Source organism: Annulohypoxylon maeteangense (assembly GCF_022496945.1).
Source record: "Annulohypoxylon maeteangense strain CBS 123835 unplaced genomic scaffold GGS22scaffold_9, whole genome shotgun sequence".
NCBI classification, from domain to species: domain Eukaryota; kingdom Fungi; phylum Ascomycota; class Sordariomycetes; order Xylariales; family Hypoxylaceae; genus Annulohypoxylon; species Annulohypoxylon maeteangense.
In genome coordinates, this window is record NW_025953256.1 from 787,705 (window position 1) to 809,355 (window position 21,651).

General features: G+C 47.7%; 8 protein-coding genes across 8 annotated transcripts; 6 read left to right on the forward strand and 2 right to left on the reverse strand.

Annotated features, from left to right (window-relative positions):
* Positions 1 to 316: 316 nt before the first annotated feature.
* Positions 317 to 1,589, forward strand: GGS22DRAFT_146427 (NAD(P)-binding protein). The gene is made up of 2 exons (XM_047958897.1): positions 317 to 465; positions 526 to 1,589. The coding sequence occupies exons 1-2, from the start codon at positions 411 to 413 to the stop codon at positions 1,416 to 1,418; spliced, it is 948 nt and encodes a 315-aa protein (XP_047818572.1). The 5' UTR covers positions 317 to 410; the 3' UTR covers positions 1,419 to 1,589.
* A 487-nt stretch (positions 1,590 to 2,076) lies between these two features.
* On the reverse strand, positions 2,077 to 3,047 carry GGS22DRAFT_146425 (telomere stability and silencing-domain-containing protein). The gene has a single exon (XM_047958896.1). It carries the CDS (start codon positions 2,930 to 2,932, stop codon positions 2,087 to 2,089), a length of 846 nt encoding a protein of 281 aa, XP_047818573.1. The 5' UTR covers positions 2,933 to 3,047; the 3' UTR covers positions 2,077 to 2,086.
* A 232-nt stretch (positions 3,048 to 3,279) lies between these two features.
* On the forward strand, positions 3,280 to 4,567 carry GGS22DRAFT_164252 (uncharacterized protein). The gene is made up of 3 exons (XM_047961502.1): positions 3,280 to 3,427; positions 3,500 to 3,936; positions 3,999 to 4,567. Exons 1-3 carry the CDS (start codon positions 3,389 to 3,391, stop codon positions 4,039 to 4,041), a joined length of 519 nt encoding a protein of 172 aa, XP_047818574.1. The 5' UTR covers positions 3,280 to 3,388; the 3' UTR covers positions 4,042 to 4,567.
* A 1,454-nt stretch (positions 4,568 to 6,021) lies between these two features.
* On the forward strand, positions 6,022 to 8,324 carry GGS22DRAFT_200441 (GroES-like protein). Its single transcript, XM_047966439.1, has 9 exons — positions 6,022 to 6,459; positions 6,567 to 6,662; positions 6,723 to 6,822; positions 6,883 to 6,958; positions 7,020 to 7,107; positions 7,170 to 7,345; positions 7,399 to 7,565; positions 7,619 to 7,756; positions 7,809 to 8,324. Exons 1-9 carry the CDS (start codon positions 6,421 to 6,423, stop codon positions 7,991 to 7,993), a joined length of 1,065 nt encoding a protein of 354 aa, XP_047818575.1. The 5' UTR covers positions 6,022 to 6,420; the 3' UTR covers positions 7,994 to 8,324.
* Position 8,325: 1 nt separating this feature from the next.
* Positions 8,326 to 9,276, forward strand: GGS22DRAFT_146450 (NAD(P)-binding protein). The gene is made up of 2 exons (XM_047958898.1): positions 8,326 to 8,513; positions 8,625 to 9,276. The coding sequence occupies exons 1-2, from the start codon at positions 8,442 to 8,444 to the stop codon at positions 9,237 to 9,239; spliced, it is 687 nt and encodes a 228-aa protein (XP_047818576.1). The 5' UTR covers positions 8,326 to 8,441; the 3' UTR covers positions 9,240 to 9,276.
* A 203-nt stretch (positions 9,277 to 9,479) lies between these two features.
* On the reverse strand, positions 9,480 to 10,925 carry GGS22DRAFT_200443 (uncharacterized protein; the record flags this gene model as incomplete). Its single annotated transcript, XM_047966440.1, has 2 exons — positions 10,388 to 10,925; positions 9,480 to 10,311 (listed from the first exon to the last, which is right to left on the reverse strand). The coding sequence occupies exons 1-2, from the start codon at positions 10,564 to 10,566 to the stop codon at positions 9,480 to 9,482; spliced, it is 1,011 nt and encodes a 336-aa protein (XP_047818577.1). The 5' UTR covers positions 10,567 to 10,925.
* A 1,789-nt stretch (positions 10,926 to 12,714) lies between these two features.
* On the forward strand, positions 12,715 to 16,973 carry GGS22DRAFT_164258 (uncharacterized protein). Its single transcript, XM_047961503.1, has 3 exons — positions 12,715 to 13,738; positions 13,786 to 15,762; positions 15,812 to 16,973. Exons 1-3 carry the CDS (start codon positions 13,153 to 13,155, stop codon positions 16,732 to 16,734), a joined length of 3,486 nt encoding a protein of 1,161 aa, XP_047818578.1. The 5' UTR covers positions 12,715 to 13,152; the 3' UTR covers positions 16,735 to 16,973.
* Positions 16,974 to 19,584: 2,611 nt separating this feature from the next.
* Positions 19,585 to 21,450, forward strand: GGS22DRAFT_164263 (glyceraldehyde-3-phosphate dehydrogenase). Its single transcript, XM_047961504.1, has 3 exons — positions 19,585 to 19,809; positions 20,201 to 21,017; positions 21,077 to 21,450. Exons 2-3 carry the CDS (start codon positions 20,207 to 20,209, stop codon positions 21,277 to 21,279), a joined length of 1,014 nt encoding a protein of 337 aa, XP_047818579.1. The 5' UTR covers positions 19,585 to 19,809; positions 20,201 to 20,206; the 3' UTR covers positions 21,280 to 21,450.
* Positions 21,451 to 21,651: the final 201 nt, after the last annotated feature.

Consider the following 21,651-nt stretch of genomic DNA (forward strand, 5'->3'; position numbering starts at 1 on the left):
GATATCTCCGAATCCCCATGTAAATAAGACCGATTAAGACAGGAATGCACCGGAGCTACGCGGACTTAGGGGCATTAGGGGTTAAGGAGCTGAATCGTGCAGAAAGAGGGTCGTACAAGATCACCTATCTCTCCTAAGCAAGCTTTGATTTACCATAATTCATAGTATGTAGGCATTTACGAAGGTCTGCTGCCTAAATAGCTTGGTTTATCAGTGATGTTGGATGAATAGATAGGAGTAGATCTTGTCACAATGTAGAAAACGAGCTCTAATATAAAGCGGCGACAAGAGCTCTTCGTAAGAGTTGGTCTGGGAATCTCATAGGCAATAATTCCTACGATTTTAAATATATAAAAGTAACTACATTTTACAAATAAGGAGTAATTTATTTCCTAGAGTCCTAGTTGAACATGGATACAACCACGCCAAAACCATACATCCTACCAGCCGACGCAGTCTGGTTCAGTAAGCCACACCAACCAAACCATCTATATAAAAAGCCTCAAACCAACCTAACCACCAAAGTAACCGGCTGCTCCTCCGGCATCGGACAAGCCCTCGCGCAGCACATCGCCACCAAAACCGCCTCCCAGCGCGTCGTAGCCACAGCACGCAACCCAGCCGCCCTATCCGCCGCCACATCCTCCATCCCGGACTCCCCCAACGTCCTCAAAACAGCGCTCGACGTCACCGACCCCCACGCCATCGAATCCGCCTTCGACGCCGCGCTCGCGCAGTTCGGCCGCGTCGACGTCGTCGTTAACAACGCAGGCTACAACCTCATGGGCGACGCGGAGGTTTCTCCGCCCGGAAACCGCGGGGCGCGGGAGCTGATGGACACGAACTTCTGGGGCGCGGTGGACGTGACGAAGCGGGCTTTATCCGTCTTCCGAGACGTGAACCCGGGGACAGGACAGATCGGCGGTGTGATCGTCAACGTGACGTCTATGGGCGGGTTCTTCGGGTCCCCGGGAAACGCGTACTACCACGCGAGCAAGTTCGCGCTGGAAGGGTTCGCGGAGAGCGTGGCGAAGGAGATGTTTCCGGAGTGGGGGATCCACGTCACGTGTGTGGAGCCCGGGGGCACAAGGACGCGGTACGCGGGGGAGAATCTGAGGAGGATGGAGAGACATCCGGAGTATATTGGGGAAGGGGGGGCGACGACGGGGATGTTGGAGTTTATGGAGAGGAGGGAGTTGCATGGGGGGTTTGCGAGCGCGGGGGAGGTCGCGGAGGGGGTTTATAGGGTTGTGGGTGCGGGAGGGAGGATTCCGATTAGGGTTCCGCTTGGGAGGGACTCGTGGGGTATGGTTATGGCGGAGGTGGAGAGGGTTAAGGCGGATTTGGAGGAGTGTAGGGATGTTAGTTGTGCGATGGGGACGGAGGATGCGGAGGAGATGGTGAGGTTGGTGAAATAGGGGTTGATGAGTGGGTGAAGAGTATAGATGGCGAGGTTTTATGGAGTTAGGTGTATTGTGTGTCGAATATAACACCTTAGAGATCACACTGGTAGTCTTCGAATTTGCTTCATATTTGGGTTCATGTCTGATCTTTTATTCATTTCCTTGAGTACCGATCGTCCCTAGCTCCTATGAATAAGAAACAAGGTCAATATATATGGCAATTCCATAGCAGGGGAGCTGGCTTTGAGACTCCCTTGGGTCCCTTTCCCGGTATGGTATGCCTTTCCTTGCTGTATCATTATGGCTCATCATCAGCCCTTCTGTGGTAAAATTAGGAAGCCAGCAACATAAGGTGTATGTTGACTGTGATCCTATTAGGGCAGTATCCTTCTCGTGGGCCACTCTATATGGGCCATATCAATTTGGTTGCCTCCAACGAAAGAACCTATAGCTCGCAAATTGAGCTCATCCTTTCGAATCCTATCTTCTCATGCCGCGAAATTCATAACAGTTTTGCGCCATTGCGTAAACAAATGCCCTCGGTGACCAAACTCCTAAGATCACTCGTACTGAAGGCACATCCGGTAGTAAAAAGTTATGTTTCGAGGGATCGTGTTTGGTTAGGAGCCTCATTCGCCTTATCTCTTTGTGGGTATCATTAATAGTATAAATGCAGTGTCGTCTTATTTGCTGTCCTCCTCATCCGAGGAACTCATGAACTCGTCGTCTTCGTCAAAACCGGCGAATACTCCAGTGGCTGGCTTCTTCGATGTTGCTTTCGCCGCCGATTTCGTAGCTTTAGAGCTACTAGCCTCCTCGGATTCGTCTCCCCCACTAGAGAAGCCCTCTTCCATGGATTCCGTAGAGGTAGAGCCATGCGATGTGCTAAGGAGATTGTCCTTATAGTTTCCCGCCTTCACAGCAGCGAGAACTGCCTCGCGAGTTCGTTCGGCAGCCTCTTCCTTGTCCTCCACCCACTTGCCGTCCAGTCGACCCTTCGTGTTGTTCTTAATCTCGTGCTCTTTTTGGTCTGCAAGGTCAACGATTTGCTGCCACCTTGCGCGTCGCTTCTCCTTCTCTTTCTGTTCCATCTCAGGCTTGATCGCTAGGAACTCAGCTAACGACTTAGCCTCGTTGACTGTGCGCAGTCGACGTCCATCGAGGTTTCTACTAGATCCGTTCTCATCTCCGCGGTTCTTCTTCTTCTTTGAAGACATTCGGCCACCAGCTGCTCGAAGCTGGGAGCCGAAACCACCTTTGCCACCACATAACGGAATCGATAATCGGAGGGATACAAAAGCATCGTCGCCACCGCAGAGATTAGATACTAGCTCATCGGAACTGTGAAGTAGTTGCTTGTTTGAAACAGTTGTTAGGATGAGTCGCGCATCTGTCTGGGGCAATCGGCCTTCAATGCGATCGTGGAGGTCGGAGAAAGTGGTGGTCGGAGGAACGGGGAATGACAGAGTAGGAGGCAGGCCTAAGCCTGAAAAGGTGGTAACAAAGACGTTGATGTTTTTAGGTGCCATAACTGTTACCTCACACGATGGGATGAAGAAACTCAAGAAGCCTTCGTGCTAAGCGTGTTGATATTAAAGGAAGTGTTCCAAGATGGAAAGTTTGGTATGTAAAAGATGCCAATTGCCTACCTAGGTGACGGATTGAGGATTCTAGATGGCTAGAGTGGGTCTTATCATAAATTGCCAAGGTTATTTATCGGTACAAAGTACTTAGATACTTGAGTACATCTTACCTCAAATGTCAAGCCACAATGTGAAAAATACTGAATGGTCCGTGCAAAATGCAACTTAGCCACATAGCCCCACGAACTTTCCTAGTTCGCTTCCTACTCCACCATAGGGTTTTTGCGCACAACCAGAATTTCCCTAACTTCAATTCATCGCAAAAGTATCAGCCTGTCGTCTTCCAAATCAACCACGTCCACCCACCCTGTTCAACATCTTGCAACATAACAAACCGCCAAGATGCTGATTCCCAAGGCTGATCGTAAGAAGATCCACGAGGTATGATGAATAATTAATTCATTTCGTAAGAATGCAGGAAACACTGAGCTAACTTTTTTTTTTCTTGCGTAGTACCTCTTCCGTGAGGGCGTCCTCGTCGCGAAGAAGGACTTCAACCTTCCCAAGCACCCCGACATCGACACCAAGAACCTTTTCGTTGTCAAGGCCCTTCAATCCCTGAACTCCCGCGGCTACGTCAAGACTCAGTTTTCATGGCAATACTACTACTACACCCTCACCCCTGAGGGTCTCGACTACCTCCGCGAATGGCTTCACCTCCCTGCCGAGATCGTCCCTGCCACACACATCAAGCAACAGCGATCGCACGCTCCTCCCCGAGGAATGATGGGTGAGGGTGAGCGCGAACGCCGACCATTCGGCCGTGGCCGTGGCGGCGACCGTGGCGATCGTGGTGACCGTGGCGACCGCGAGGGTGGCTACCGACGACGAGATGCTGGTGAGGGCGGTAAGGAGAGCGGTGGTGCTCCTGGTGAATTCAACCCTCAATTGTGAGTTACCCAACGGTCCTGAATTTTTTCAAGATTCCTATACTTACCATAATTATTTACAGCCGTGGTGGATTCGGTCGTGGCCGTGGCGCTCCCCCCTCGTAAGGTGGAAATTCTACTACCCTTGAAAATCCCTTGGACGAACATGACGACCGGCATGGGCATGTACTCTAGGGAATGGAGCACCTGCATATTTGCGCTTCTGCTCGCGTGATAGAACTCGTGGGAGGAACCTCGGATGCACGGTTGGGAGTTATTAGGGGGCTAAATCCTCGGAAATCATCAATGAATTATGGACATGCTTTTGCCGTGAAAAATATCGCTTTTCCCTATGAAGCAGCTTCTGGTTTGGTGAAACAGGTTGATCGAGAGTGCAGATACTTAATCTGACAAGACTTTAATGGTCTATACAACAAAACACTACCACCTGCTACCTAGCGTGAAGAGAGATCTGTGGATGACTTTCTCGAGATCTGTAGAGGGGATTTGATAAGACGCCATTTGTCCCCTCCAGCCATCCATATCCCGAGAGCTTAGAACGTAGCAATATCCTACATACATATTATAGGAATACGTGTGAACTTCTTAGGCTCAAAGGTATTTATGCATAGAGGAAACCGCAAGTATCGATATCTATTATGGTTGCATTGTATGCATGAATGCATGTAGGAGGCAGGTACCAGTATAAATATTTTTCCAGTATTATCGTACCTGCCCGGCTTCCCGACTTAAAAGCCGGAGATATCCGCCGGCCCCAGACTCGCTAATGTAGAATGGAAACGGCGGTCTCCTTAACTACTACCTATTTAGAAATTCTTAACCTGCTCATATTCGTTGTTCGGCGAGACTCCTAAACCATTCCCATCTCCCAGCCATTTATCAATCAGTAACGAGTTGCCAAGCTGCACGGAGTGGTCCGAATACGGCACCGACCAATTATGGCATGAAGCTTGGGTAAAGCAAACACAAATTGCGTAAGCAAGTAAGTCATCGCGAACCAGCTAATTCAGCACCTGCAGATTGATTTATTTTCTCCAAATATCGAACCGCGCGCATATAAAGTCTGAAACCTTTACTAACAGTAAAATACAGTGTACCTGCGTAGACTGATGTACGTTCAAGTATCGCCGTGATCTTCTATATCACATACCTAGTATGATATATGAATAAGGGGCTATATCTATAATACACCAACCATATATCATAATACCGCTTAGATGACAATCACGACACGCTTGGTCCCGAGGATTCGTCACTAAGCAAACCACAAGCGTAGTAATGCTTCCAAGACATCGGAGCACTCAACGTTAAACACGGTGCTACATATACTTATCTAGGGTAGTTTGGGGAACACATGGTTTCAAAGGTTAGGTAACCGGTCAATCGAGCTTAAGCCGGGACACGGCGGGATACTTTCTAAAACATGCCAGCCACATCACGCATATTATTCGACAACACTTTTAAGCGATTAATATGAGGGGTTATCTTACATTCCAACGAACTTTATCCCTAGCCAGTCATCGATCGCGGGGGTCAAGTGACAGTCCAGAGACTTCTAAGTTGAGAAGGCTGGCCGAGCCATCCGACAACAGATTGAAGTTGAAACTTATTCAGCCTTCAACATATCACCTGATGATACCAATGCCATTGGTCTACGGGTTTCAAACTTAGTAACGCGAATATAAGCAGCCGTGAATGTTAATTCGGAGATACGACTTACCGACATACGATATCTAAGACAGAATATTTTTCCAAAGAAGCGTGATGACGCTGCAGAAGCCAAGCGAGATGACGTCTAGATCCGATCAGCATCATAGAGGGGCCGTTTTCATTCACACCTTTATCGGACCATTTTCGACGGCACTGTCTCCGGTCAGGCTAGTCAGCTTCTGCAAGTAGAAATTACTTGAGTGGGGTCAGTGACGCTCTCATCTCCAAGTTACACTAGCGATCTTAGACACACGAAGTACTACTCCTTCTGTCGAGCTATACTCCAGTGGGTCTACTTCCGGTTAGTTAACCCTTTGGAACCCAATCAGCCGGGGGTTAGCTTGTCGACTTACCTGCGTGGTGATCGCATTTGTAGCCCATGCAGCCATGGCGGGGTGTAGCGGCGATGGCTTGAACTATTGCCCCTCCTTTTCGCCCTCCACTGCCTCGTAGTGGCATGGATACCAGCTTTGCAGGCAAACTCATCATGGGAACCAATCCGTAAATACTAGGTTGGGGCTCGTTCCCTTCCGTTTCCCGCACGATGCCTAATAAGAAGGCCTTCTCCCGGAGTTCTCGTATTTTTTCCAAGTTTCCTTCTTGATAATACCACAAAGAGATTATTTGCTTTGGTCTGACATAACACCCTCCTGCTTACGCTTCTTTGTTCACCAAGTGTTTATCCGTAACCTTGATTCCTCTAGAGCTCTTGTAGACAGCTCGTGTTTCACTACCCCTCATCATACGATAGACTTAGAGTCTCTACAACACAATATGGCTTCACTTCCCAAGACTATGAAGGCTCTCCGGCAAGTACCATTTCCTACCTAAATTATCTGGTTTCTGGGTGGTGGAATATACGACCTAAAGCCCGCTGGAGCTCTTTCAAATTGTTTTCCCCGCGCATAGCTCACTAACAGCTATACCTTTGTAGATATGAGAAGCCAGAAGATTGGAGCATCGTTGAGGTTCCTCTACCTAAGCTACGGCCCGGTGACGTTTTAGTTAAGGTCAAGGTAGGTCAATTGCCTTGCTCTAATAACTATAATTATTCTGATAACATGTGATTTCTCTAGGCCTGCGGTGTTTGCGGTACCGATCTACACATCCACGAGGGCGAATTTATTGCTGAATTCCCCCTAATTCCTGGCCACGAAACCATCGGCGAAGTTGTTGGTAGGATTCTCAATTAGAATTATGTATGTTTTGAAGTAGGAAACTTACAATTGCTGTCAGCATTTTCCGATGACGTCAAAGGCTTCGCGATAGGCGACCGTGTTGCTGCTGACAACTCAGAACTTTGTGGTCACTGGTAAGCAGAATGTCATGCTGCTTCTTCACCTAGATGCAAAACAACTAACTAGAGCTCAAAGCTTCTACTGCCGAAGAGGCCAAGAGCTTCTCTGCGAAGACTTTAAGGCCCACGGTGTCCTTGGACTAGATGGTGGTTTCGCTGAATATGTACGCGCTCCCAATCCGTTATATTAGGTCCAATTTGCTAATTGATCTCCGCTCAAATACAGGCTTCCTACACTCAAGGTCGTCTTTTTAAGCTCAAAAACATTAGCGACATCGACGCAACCCTCATCGAGCCTGCATCCTGCGCCATGCACGGTTTAGAAAAGATTGCCCCTAAGGCTGGTTCGCACGCTCTATTGATCGGTGCTGGTCCTACCGGTCTTATGATGGCACAATTCCTGTATGAATCACTGTCTATCCTCATTGGAGAATATCGCTAATACCCTTCAATAGAAAGCACAGTGGTGTCTCACAATTAACCATTGCTGCCCCCGAGGGTTCCAAGATGGAACTAGCCAAGAGCCTCGACGCCGGCGACGTCTATGTTCCCCTCTCCCGATCGAACCCGGCTCCTCAATGGGAACAAATTAAGAAGGACAACCCATATGGATTTGATATCGGTATGTAAAAACATACTGTTTAGGCATAGCCAATTGTGCTAACACATGGATAGTCGTGGAGGCTAGTGGTAACGCCAAGGTACTCGAGGATGCCATCAACTATGTCCGGCGAGGAGGCAAGCTTGTTTGCTACGGTGTTTACTCCAACTCTGCTCGTGTCTCTTGGGCACCATCTAAGATCTTCGGTGACGGTACGTTATATGACCTCAATACTTCTTCTAAATTAATACTGATGATTATTAGAAATCACCATTATCGGCTCCTTCTCGGAGACTTACATGTTCCCATCCACTGTTGACTACCTAGACAGCGGAAAGGTCAAGACCAAGGGCATCGTCAACAAAACTTTCAAGCTCGAACAATGGGGCGAGGCTCTTGAGAGCATCAGGAACAAGTCGGCGATTAAGGCTGCTATCGTATTCGACTAAATTATAAATCGTAGGGCATGTGCGTCAACAAAAGAAAAAGATACCAATGGTCAAAGACACCAGTTAGATAGAATGTAGTCAAAACAGACGCCTATCTTTAATAGAAGAATAAATCCGATTTGTCGTTCCACTAGCCCGCCCATCTTTCCAGATCTGTAGTCGACGGGGACTAAGATCACGATTAAGATCAACCAATGAAAGACATCGTGTCTTCCAAATGGGGACAAGGAATTCAAGCGGAGAATCTAGTAGACATGCGAAGAGCACGTCATTTGTCAGCCCGGCTGTCCCGTCGTCGATATAAGCATCGAGGACCCCACGACCTTGATGGCCGACCCCGTCTTCCGGGACACTCACTTATGCAGGTGTGAAGTACATATTAATTAATCCTACCCACCAACTATTGCTAGATCTTCTACCGACTCTTCTAACTTAGCCTAAGCCCACCATGCCGACTGCTATCGTGACGGGAGCTAACTCGGGCATCGGGTTTGCCTTCACCCAGCTCCTTATTCGAAAGGTATCGCATATTTGCTTATCCTTTTTCTAAGGACTTTTATCCGATGTACCCGGAAGATGTTGTAACCGCTTTACACATATTTAAGCTGTGCCACTCTAACTGTATCTCAAGGGATATTCTGTCACCGCTGTTGATGTGAATGTCGGCGATAAGATCAATTCGCTGGGATGTGCAACCGCGCAAGTGGATGTCTCAAATCCGGCCTCAATCGCCGCCTTTAAGGAGACTTACGGCTTTGGGTCTATCGATCTCCTGCTGAATATCGCTGGTGTTATGCCACCGCATGATGACGATGCGTTGTCGGCTATTTCACACGATACGCTCGCCAAGGTGTTCGGCGTGAATACCTTCGGACCACTCTTGTTCACTCAAGCTCTGCTCCCGAATTTACTCCTGTCGAAGAGCCCGAAGCTGGGGGTCATGTCTAGCCGTATGGGAAGTATCGCGGATAACTCCTCCGGCGGCTCGTACTCGTACCGTGCTAGTAAAGCTGCTGTGAATAGCGTGTTCAAGAGCTTGGCTGTGGATTTGAAGGACAAGGGGGTTGCGGTTGTGATTATGCATCCTGGTATCGTGAGGACGAATATGACTGCTGGGATGGAGGGGATTGAGGGCGCGGCTGGGCCGGAGGAGGTAGTGGAGAAGTTGTATGAGGTGCTGGATAGCAAGGGGTTAGAAGATACGGGCAGGTTTTGGCATAGGGATGGGTATGAGTTGGAGTGGTAAGGGGGAAGCCGCACGGAATACCTACCTAGATTGCTAATCTGGGAATTCGTATAATCAGGGGAAGTTTCTCGCATTAGCGGAAGCCTATGACAGCAACTATGAACTTAACTACCCGGGTATTCGAATAGGACAGACAAATCCATCCCATTCCAAAACGTAGCCTGACTTCCTAAAACTCCCAGAACTCCAACTAACCCCCAAAGCACACCCCCCCTTTCCCCAAAGCCCAACCCGCAGCACTTAAACATGGCCACCTCTCATAAACCACCTTCCTCGCCAGCGAAACACGCGCGACGCCTCGGGCCTCGGCTCCTCATAATCGAGATCCAACTCCTTGCGGAGCTTCCAAACATCCACAATCGGAACATCGATTCCCTTGACCGTCTCATCGCACCATCCCGCGCCCGCACATCTCTTCCCCACAAGCCTCGCCTTCCCCTCCTCAAGCGTGAGCGCAGCGCGCTTGTCCGCCGCGCCGTGGAGCGTGACATCGAAGTCCTTAGATCGCATGTCGAGACGGCCTTTGAGCGCGGCGATGACGTCGTCCCGGTCGTTGCGGATCTCGAACTCGCAGATGCTGAAGCTGAGCTCGACGGGAGACGGGTTCTTTACGTGGAAGGTTACGGTGAGGTTTGTGCGGTTGGAGAGCGGGGTGTTGATTGTGCTGAGACTGGTCGATGTTGTTGGGCGCGCGTTGGTTGAGGCGCGCGTTACGCTGACGTGGGTTAGGTCCATCCCGGGGATCGGGATGTCCCGCTCGTAGGGAAGCGCGCGGGGGCCGACTCCGAAGGCGGCGACGGTGATTGCGCCTCGGCCGTTCTTGAGGGAGAGGATTGCGCTTTTGGATTTCAGCACTGTGTTGATGAAGGCGAGGAGCGCGGTCTTGTCTGTGATCTCGACGAATTGGTTCTGGATCGCGATGTAGGCTCCGCCGGGCATGGTGTTGAAGCCCGGAAGCGTGATCGTCCCGAATCGGCCCAGGGGACCACAGAGCTCGACTGGCATAGGCGCGAGCGTGGCTTTGGCCGGTCCCGTGTTAGAGGCTCGGGCCTCGAGGGAGACGTGGAAGGATCTATATTTGAGGTTAATGGTGAGGGAAAGGGGAGGGTTAAAGGATTTAGAGAGATAAGAGGGCAAGGAAAACTTACGCTTCAGTTACATTGCTGATGCGGATCAAGGTGATATCCAACTTGCTATGCTTCAAGATAGCCTCGAAGACGTAGTTAAATCCGATCTCCATGTGTTGCGTATGCTGGTCGAGAATACCTTGAAAGCCGAATTCCATGGCGGAAGCAAGCTTTCCAAACACCGCGGCCCTTTTGGGCATTTTGGCGAGTTTGCTGTGGCAAATGATCAAGCTTGATACTGTTACTCACGCGTGAATGTGGTTTGAAGGAAGGCCAATGAAGGGAAGAAAGGCGTGTTTGGTTGGATTGGTGATTGTGATGTACACAAAATGCTGCGTGGTTGGGCACATCCCATAGTGAATGGATTCCCCGTGTTACTCTTGCAAACTTTAGCTGGATTGCTTCCGTGACGGTGAATGTAATCATGCCGAGGGGATTCACGGATGTGATTTTATAGGGTCGCATTAGTTGTGGTCGTCTCATATGTTGAGTTGTGAAGCCGTCCAGATGGATGCTGGATAGAACAGATGACAAAGCCATTGCAGCCTCATAAAAGAGCAGTATAGACACCACACAAATACAATCTCCCGACTTGATACTAGGATTTAGTATTAATCCTCTCATTGTAGCTACAAGTCTGGTTATGTTAAGTTGTCGACTTGGTGGTCTTGCTTTCACCTCACAAAGAGCTTGGAAGCGAGGCTAGATAGACTCTCTATATGGCTTTCTGTTGAAGATCGCGTTTCCTCAAATCGCTTATTTCTAATTGACCACTAGGATATTATGAATCTCCTTGAATGGATCAGCTTGATGCTCAAGGTGCATTTCGCCAAGTTGTTGGAAAGGGGGCTTTCTAACTAGAACTTACCCCTTTCCTACACGAACTCGAGTTATAATGAGTATTAGAAGCACCGTTTAGTACGATGGCAGGGTCAAATCATCTTGAAAACTAAGTTGTTCAATTTATTCTTATTATATTATGGTGGTTATAACCTAGGAAATGATCAGTGAATGTTTACTTTCTAAGAGATAGGGTGCCTTACCTACTACGTATGAAAAATAGCAACCCGTTATTTCTAAGGGTTAGCATATTCTCTCTAGGCACTGTCTATGGGGCTTAAAACGCTAACTTGCCTTACAGAGGCATAGTAAGACGCCTAAGTGAACGCCACGATTTTCACTACAGGGCCATACATAGCGCCGCAATTCCCTATACCGAGCCAGGCTAAAAATATCGGAATTATAATCTTTACGGATGCCTATTTTCGGGCAGGTCTACTCTTTGTTGACTCGGCAGCCTCAAAGAGTTCATTCTCAGGTAAATAGGCGAGTATGCGGCACCTAAACTTAAGCTAAATGGCATTTCTATTACGCTTTCCACTATTTGGGATCCCTTCGATTGCTTCAACTGGGAATTTCTCAAGTCCAGTAACATGTAGTTCTTTTCGAGCGGATAAGAACCACGCGTGAATATTGGGTTCCTCAGTGTTGATTGGTTCATTGTGACGTGGTTCATATTCTGTCTCTTGTCGTATTTGCAGTTGTATGGTCCATATTGGTCTCGCTTCCAACATATATGAACGGGATGTCCAAGGTTTTGAGAAGCTGTGCTCTCTGTTCTGTCGAACACTGAAGTTGGACTAGAAGAGTGGATGAGTAGGAATAGATATAACAATAGCCTAACCGACTATTTGTCACATACAGCCATACAGCACATCAAATATTAACAATGTACCAACACAATGAGTGCTCTTCCGCGAATGCCGCAATCTGGTTGAAGAGCTTACGTGTCTTGCCGCCCGTACGCAGCTTGTTGCCCATTGAGCTATCTTGCTCTTGATGTGTGGATCTTGAGAGACTAATGATAGGTATTGATGCGTCTTGTTTCATTTCGAGAAACACTCTCACGAGAGGGTTTCTACTAAGATTACTCTTAATCTTCGCAATATACCTAATAGAAATAATTTGTCAGGCAATGTTGTATGTGACTGATGAGAAACTTAAGATGTGACTTAAAGAGTGGCTTATGAAATTATAGTTGGGCTTGTGTTACCCAAGTCGATAGTTACTCCCTGTCCACATGTAATGTACAGGCAGTTGAACCCAGTAAAAGGGTGCTAAGGTAGCCCTGGGGTACAGAAATCGTCAGCGTATCACCCGCCTAAAGAAAGGTACCTACGGTGTCATATCGTCACATCCTACAACGCTGTGGACCCTGTAGTTTCTTGCGGGGACAGTGGGGGAAACATGCGTTACGCTAGAGCCGCTAGGTTCCTGTCAGGTCTAAAATCAAGGGAGTTTCGGGAAGCGGCAAGCTTGTTGGTTGGCCGTTTCCTTTCTGCAAACCGTTGTAATTTCCAAAGGCGGTACGAGCCTTTGGGCAATTTCGACTTGTTAACCCCCAATCTCTTCATCTTAAAGACAATAATAATACACTACTACTCTGCCCTACGCACAGTCTTTCTCTTTGCAGTGTTTCTGCTTTTTGTTATCTATGTCTTCTTTGAGGACCTTACATGCAAGATCGTTGGCGGATCTTGATTCCTTCTTGAATAAGCCGTGGTTCTCGTCAAGATCCGTTTAGGTGGGTAGGCATTGCTGCCATCGAATCGTTCAAGTGGCATCCAAATCGTCACGGGCCTCCTACTTTCCCTACATCTCTTTAGGCTAGACCTTTCGTACCTACCTCCTTACCTAGATCTTTCTAGGTAGTGCAATCGTACAGATGAAGGGATAAATGTCCCTTCTTGCTGCCTACCTTCCTAACTCTCGTAACAACGAACAATATGTCCCGTCCTAATCGACCTTCTCTGGGCCAATATGACTTTGCGCTTCGTAATCCACCAACAAACCAACCACACAATCGTTCGAGAGCCAATTCGAGACTTCCCGACTACGAGCCTATAAGAATTCCCGAAGTTCAAATCGATTCGAGTTCTGACGACGATATACCTGTATCAAAGCCGAGGCGTCCTGCCCAGCACTCTCGTTCAATGAGCCATCCGTTTCCCTCGCTCTTTTCTAGCAAGAAGAAGAAGAATGGTCGAGCCGACGATCAATTTGGAGACGATGACTCTACCGATGATGTGAGTCCCAAACAAAACCTACGGCAGAACATACAACCAAATGCGGCTCCTAGGAGGATTCCACGTGGACCGGCAGATTTCTCGACCGGGAATTGTATGACATGTGCTAGCTTGGTTAGATGGCCCAAGGAACTTCATATCTTCAGGTGTACCATCTGCTTGACGATCAATGATCTCAAACCATACGATTCCACTGCCGGCTTTGGTGGAACACAGCCCGGTACTAGTGGCCCAGTACCACCAAATGGGACTGAATCCGTGCCCTCACGGCCGCTTCAACCACCGCGTATGTTATATTATGTCTTAGGAGATAGCCTCCACTAACTATTGTAGCAAACTCCATTTCACTTGATCGCACGAGACATATTATAAAGCAATGCTTGCGTTTGGCATTGCAATCTTGGACGTCGGTGCATCCGGACCGAGAGCTCTCTGAAAACTGGCCTGGCAGGTCCTTGTCTAGGCCATCTAATGAGTATTTTACACGGAACGAATCCCCGAGTAAGCAAAACAGTTCGCCCAGTTCAGCTGCTAGTCCACCCAGCTATATCTATAATGCCGTATTCGATGAACCCACTGGACTCAACATTGAACCAAACCCACTAGATAATACTCCGTCTACGGCTAGATCGTACTCGACATCCTACCCCGATGCTAGGAGTGCAACATTTCCTCTTACTAACCAAGTAATTGGACGTGCTCCTAACCCAAACGTAACGGTTTCGGAATTGGAGCCCAAGAGGATTTTCAAGAGACTGGAAGAGTATCTTATCTCTTGCTTTAGCTCTCATGCATGTGTTAATAATTCATTTGTCACCCGGCACATGAGCGCTAATTCTAGGCTTCCACCTGAGATTGTTAAGAAGCGAGTTGTGGTAAATAAGAAGGAGCCGGTCCGTGATGAACCTCCTATCTCAGAACTCGACGCCAAGCTTTTGCTTTTAGGCGACTTTGCGGAAAATGGCACGTGGTGGACTGGAAGTCAAGAGGATGTCGCACCTCCGAAGAGCACACATCGGCGAAAAGAGAGTATACCTTCAATCATAACAGCTAAATCTCCTCGGATCGACTGGGGTATGGTCATTGAGTGGTATCATGTAATCATCAACGCGGCCGAGCTATGGCCAGAAGTATATGCTGAGATGACACAACTTGACCCATCTCAAAAACTGGGAGATGTAAGATTGCAGCAGTTCGAGGCCTTCGCCATTGCGGCTCAGGAACATATTCAGCGGGTCCTACTGAAATGCACGGAAACGCTCTTAAAAAGACCTGGACGATTAATGGTGGAACCTCAAGCCGTTCGTTTCTTACTGTTGATGTTGGCCAATCCTCTCCTCACTTCAGGGTCCAAGTCGTATACTGGTCGGTACCAACGTCCGAGCAAGGGGAAAGGTCTCGCCGCAGAACAGGATTCAGAAGAACAGGCCAAACCACCGCCAGGGCGACACTCTGGAATCATTAAACGAATCCTCGGTCTGCTAGCGAACTCGTCGGAACAGTGCCATCATCATTTAGTAACATGGCTCTCGAGACTACCCGAGCATCTCTTTCTTCAAATTAAGGACCTCATCAGCAGTTTCATTACCTACCGACTGACCAGACAGAGCGAAAAGAAAGTAGAACCACAAATCGATGTGACCGGTGGATTGATACCACAAATGTCCAATTCTCGCTCTGGAAATACACCAGCGACACTTCATGCTGCTTTGGAGGCATCGAAAGCCAAGAAACAAAAGCAACCCATCGAACCAAAACGTGCGGCATATACAGACGACTGGCAAATTAGAGCTGCCGCAAAGGTCATGGCCCTTATATTTTCTGCCAATAACTTGACATACGTCCGACACAATAGACCCGATGGGCGTAGCTATGGTCATTTGTTGTCAACAAGTGACTTTTACAATTCGCTGGTCGATTGTTTAGACTTCAAAGCCGATTTTGAGCTGTGGGAATCGAAAAGGGGCAGATTTGCTTTTTGCCAGTATCCATTCTTTCTCAGCATTTGGGCGAAGATTCAGATTTTGGAATTTGATGCGAAACGACAGATGGCCGGGAAGGCAAGAGAGGCATTCTTCGACAGTATTTTGACGCACAAAAACTATGCGCAATACCTTGTTCTTAGTATCCGTCGGGATTGCCTAGTTGAGGACAGTCTGAAGAAAGTGAGCGAAGTCGTCGGTAGCGGCAGCGAGGATATCAAAAAGGGTTTACGCATAGAATTCCAGGGAGAAGAAGGTGTCGATGGTGGAGGGCTCCGGAAGGAGTGGTTTCTACTTCTTGTCAGAGAGGTGTTCAACCCAGACCACGGCAAGTGTTTCACTCTGTTTTATGATGATTTGGAATCTAACCGTCTTAGGACTCTTCGTTTATGACGAAGATTCACGTTTTTGCTACTTCAACCCCAATACCTTCGAAACGTCAGACCAATATTTCCTGGTCGGAGTACTACTTGGGCTGGCCATATATAATTCAACAATACTGGACGTCGCCTTCCCACCATTTGCTTTCCGAAAATTGCTGGCGTCTGCTCCCCCTCCCGCCATTGGCGCCCCTGCTCACTCACGCCCCACAATGAATTACTCATTAGACGACTTAGCCGAATTCCGTCCAGTCCTTGCAAAGGGACTTCGGCAACTGTTGGATTTCGAGGGAGACGTCCAATCTACCTTTTGTCTCGACTTCGTGATCGAAGTTGAAAAATACGGTACTAGGGTTCGAGCTCCGCTCTGTCCAGGAGGCGAGACGAAGATGGTGACGAATGCCAACCGACGAGAATATGTTGACCTTTATGTCCGATATTTGCTCGACACTTCAGTTAGTCGACAATTTGAACCTTTCAAGCGAGGCTTTTTTACTGTGTGTGCCGGTAATGCATTGACGCTCTTCAGGCCAGAAGAGATTGAGCTCCTCGTCCGTGGCTCGGATGAAGCGTTGGACATTACCTCTTTACGGGGAGTTGCCGTTTACACGGGGTGGCCTAAGAACGTGAATCCCAGGAGAGAACCGATAGTGCAATGGTTCTGGGATACTTTCGAAAGAGCTTCACCCGCGGATCAGCGTCGGTTGTTATCTTTCATAACTAGCAGTGACCGTATTCCCGCCATGGGTGCGACATCACTCGTTATTAGGATCAATCTTCTAGGTGAAGACGAAGGTCGGTTCCCTTCTGCAAGGACCTGTTTTAATATTTTGTCCCTATACCGCTACACCTCGAAGGCAAGATTGGAAGAATGTTTGTGGCGGGCAGTAAATGAGAGTGAAGGATTTGGACTTAAGTGAGGACGGGCTCATGACAGCATTGCATTGGCGTTTACGGACTCAGTACGATAACTAGGACTTTCCGAGAAGCCTACGAATTGACATTGGGTCTTCTTTTGTCGTGACCGATATGGTTCTTTAGTCCTTGGACGAGAGAACCTGTAGCAGAAGTGGCGTTCAGAGATTATACCCAACTACGTAGCTGTATTAGTACATACAATATATGACAAACGTACTAAATAAAAAATGAAAACTTGACGTATAACTTCACTAGAGTAGTTGACGTGAATACGGGTTTTATTCAATACCAACTTGCAAGTGGACTAAACGAAGCAACATATTACGAAGTCTTCAGGGACGCGTTTATATATCAGGACCTTGTAATCATACACAATTAAATTTTAATTGTTGCATATGTTAAACTGAAGGAATATTTGAGAACCCCCCTTTACCCCTGAAGTGCAAATGTCTGGTCTGTCGCTGATAATTATGAGATGTTCTGATCTTGTGGAGAAGCCCTGGCTGACGGTCTAGATACCGAACTGTGTCGGTATTCAGCAACTTGTTCCCAAACGGTATTATCGTACTGTTTCTAATTTATTCTCCATGTATTTTTAAAGACTATGCGATTGTTATCTCGGTATGGATACTGCAATGCGGTAGATCTCTCGACTTGGTAACGTGCTGACTCTGCGTGTTGTTGGCAGAAGCGGGGTTCTTATACTCCAAATCCCCCACCATTGTACATATTTCAATAGCAGGTCGTAGCCTCTTATATCGACTTCAGGGCTTTCACATGAAACGAATAGCTTATAAACGACGATAATATACATGTGTATTGATAGCATGGTGTGGGGTATACTACCTATATTTCCACATTAAGATTTACGGCAACTCCCCTATTCGATATTATCTGCGCTAACAAAAGCTCCATGGGATAGAATCGACTAACGAGAGCGGCATATATGTTGCGCTTGTCTTGTTGTATATACCTGGTCCAATCCCCTTGAAGGACTACTCGGTGGTATAGTTGATATAGGCTCATTCGTTATTGAATCATGTAACATCTTGTTGGTTGACTCGAGTATACAGATTCGACATATAATTGAAATGGTGAGTATAGAGTGTGATTGGTGCAGGTCGCGGGACCAAGACCCACGAAATTTCCGAAGTCGAAGGCCTAGAAGAAGTTAGATTCCAGGCGAAACCGAGTTGGTTTAGACGATGGTACACCGCAGCATATAACGCAGTTAAGCGGCGCCGGGAAGCTGGCTACTACTGCTCTAGGTTAGTTGTTAGCCTTGGGTTATATGGAGGCTGCCGTAGTCCGTGGACAGGATCAAGCCAATGTTCGGGCCTATTCTCCCAGCCTTGTGTGGCGCTGCCAACGATCAGTCGTGACCTCACTAAAAAAGATTTCTAAGCTTCTCGATAAGTGGAGGGATGCTCGTAAGCTTTGCTTTGCTTACTGCTATCCCAATGCTTGCGTATGCTTTATTGGGCACGTTGATCCCTTGCTCATCCACATTGGCTGGCCAGACAGGTTGAAGGTTATTGTCACGCATGCGATGTCGGATTGGTAGGATGGGAATCGTTCTCGACTCACAGGTCACGAGAAAGGGCGTGATAATCAGCAGGCGCTGAATGGTGAGTATTGATAGCAATTTAGCGACCGAGAGGACTGGATGGATTGTCTCGGCACCTTATACGGAGTAGTGTTCTCAAACTCCGGTACCTTGCGGTCTTTTGATGCAGGTAATGGGGGGACCCTGAAGGCAACCCTGAACTAAAATTGAGACTTTGTTTTGCCCGCATGTGGCATGTGTAAGCTGAGACGGGAGCCGCCCACCGCGGAGGTAGGTAGTGGATCACCATCCTGTACTGAGGACTTGAGGCAAAATATAATATTTCTGACTCGATATTCATAATGAGAATTGCGAGAAAGACGATTCTAACTTTCCCGTCCTAGCTAATTGGTCACATCTGTAAGAGCCGAGCTAGATCGGATAGAATCGTGAATTGTGTCCCGTACTATGCCCGAGAACCCGTTAGACATTCGTGCCATTTTCGTTCTGCACAGTGGTAAAGAATTCCTCGGTTGGATGGGAGTGACTTTGAATATACTTGGCTACTGAAGATTGTTTGAAACGGCTGGAGACCTTTCGAAACAGACCCAGAGATCTTCAGTCTGAGGAATATAATGAGATCTTCCTTATGAGTTGAGTTATTTTCCATGAGACACATTTCATTGATAAGGGTTGAGACTGACAAGAATACGATGGACTCTGAGTTGGGTCTGTGTGATGTTAACGGAGCCCGTAATACGCACTGTCTTAGGAGCTCGCCGGAGTTACGAGACCAGTACTTCCCATCCAGCTGGAAGCTTTTGTCCGTATAGTCCGGCCGTACGGACCTTCTAGGTACTGGTACTAGGTAGGTCGCCAATCAAAAATACTAGGGAAGAAGAGAAGAGAAAAGAAATCATGAAAAATAGAAAAAAATAACCCATCATAATTGACTAGGTTCGTCGAATATTATATCATTTTAATTCTTTATCTTCTGATTGTCTGCTCGCCTCGTTTGATTTCCTAGAGTCAGCTCATGGCTCTCGCGATATTAGTTAACGCATCATATTCCTTAGAAACATCTGATAATAGACGTGATTTTGTTTGTACATGTCTAGATCTCGGCGGGGCAGTGACGGATGTAACTGTCAAGTACTGCTTAGCAGATTGTACAGTAGGAATTGCCCGAAAGGAACCTTGGAAGTTGCTTTTACCCCTCCAAAAATTGCCCTGGGCAGGAGCTGTAGAGGCCAATTCCGTGGGAGGGATTGAGCACCCCACCTACCCATCCGCCTTAGCTGCATCATATTTTTTTCTTGGTATTGTCTCTCAACCTTTTTTTATTTATGTCGCTCATATGCCATCATCAACCTCTTACCCCTCCAAATTCCCTCTCTTTCTCTCAACAACATCTTATTTAATCTAACCTACTTGTCCTTTCATTCATTCTCTCGATTGATCTTTCCTTGATCAAACATCGAGATATCACCAGAGTCCTATTAAACAAATTCCATCTTTACATTTGAACCAGGTAAGAGCTAAGCTACCCCTCTCACCAGCTCATTTTCTACCCCGCCATTGCATTACTTACAAGGGGGAAAACATCGTCACATCGACGAGCTGTTGTTTCTTGCCCCGCCAACCTGGATCACTTGGCTTTGTTTGGACTCGGGGCCTCTTTTACTCAGCATTAGGACCGAGATGAGACGGGGATGGGAATTTCTATTTTTGAAAGTGGCAAATCGATTCTGTTGACCGTGGAAAAGCCGTGTTTCATGAAATTTTTTGAATAGAAATACCTCTTCTCTCGCATCTCCCAAGGCCTCGTTCATACTTCCAACTCTCATCTACATCAAATCTCACACTCTATTTTCCTACCAATAAATCAAAATCGTCGCTGATATAATTCTTATCAAATTTAGATCAAAATGGTCGTCAAGGTTGGCATCAACGGATTTGGCCGTATCGGTCGTATCGTCTTCCGCAATGCTGTCGAGCACGAAGACATCGAGGTCGTTGCTATCAACGATCCCTTCATCGAGACTCACTACGCTGAATACATGCTGAAGTACGACTCTACACACGGTAACTTCAAGGGAACCGTCTCTTACGACAACGATGGCCTCGTTGTCAACGGCAAGAAGGTCAAGTTCTACCAAAAGCGTGACCCCTCCGAGATCCCTTGGAGTGAGACCGGTGCCGAGTACATCGTCGAGTCGACTGGTGTATTCACCACCACCGAGAAGGCCAAGGCTCACTTGAAGGGTGGTGCCAAGAAGGTGGTCATCTCTGCCCCCTCTGCTGATGCCCCCATGTACGTGATGGGTGTCAACGAGAAGACCTACGACGGCAAGGCCGACGTTATCTCCAACGCCTCCTGCACAACCAACTGCCTTGCTCCCCTTGCCAAGGTCATCCACGACAAGTTCACCATCATTGAGGGTCTCATGACCACTGTCCACTCCTACACTGCCACACAAAAGACTGTCGACGGTCCCTCCAACAAGGACTGGCGAGGTGGCCGTACCGCTGCTCAGAACATCATTCCCAGCAGCACCGGTGCCGCCAAGGCCGTCGGAAAGGTCATCCCCGACCTTAACGGCAAGCTCACTGGAATGTCCATGCGTGTCCCCACCTCCAACGTCTCCGTTGTCGACTTGACCATCCGTATCGAGAAGGCTGCTAGCTACGATGAGATCAAGGAGGCCATCAAGGAGGCCGCCAACGGTCCCCTCAAGGGTGAGTTTCATTTTCGACTAATAGATTGAAAGTATAGACTGGATGCTAACGTTACATAGGAGTTCTCGCTTACACTGAGGACGACGTTGTCTCCAGCGACTTGAACGGCAACACCAACTCTTCCATCTTCGATGCCAAGGCTGGTATCTCCCTAAACAAGAACTTCGTCAAGCTTGTCAGCTGGTACGACAACGAGTGGGGATACAGCCGACGTGTCCTCGACCTCCTCTCCTACATTGCCAAGGTTGATGCCGGCAAGTAAATTACTTAGTACTTAGACTCTAATGAATGAAAGCTCTGGCGGCGTCAAAATGTGCGGGTGGCTTTCATTTGAACCATTGAATTAAAGGTTGAGGAACATGGTTGGGCTCTGGTTTGGGCTGTATGACACAAGTAGTACTCAAGACACAAAGAAATAAAAAAATAATCGATGCTTCTCGTTAACACTCGCATGGTGATGTGATTGGTCGTATCTTACAATGTCTCAATGGCTATTTAGGCATTTCGGGCTTGTTTCATAGTCCAATCTTCATTATATCTGCACTTCTGACTTGATTTGATCTAGGATAAAGGTCGAAATGTAGAACTCGAAACGCACCGTTGTTGCAATTCCACATACGCCGATATACCTATG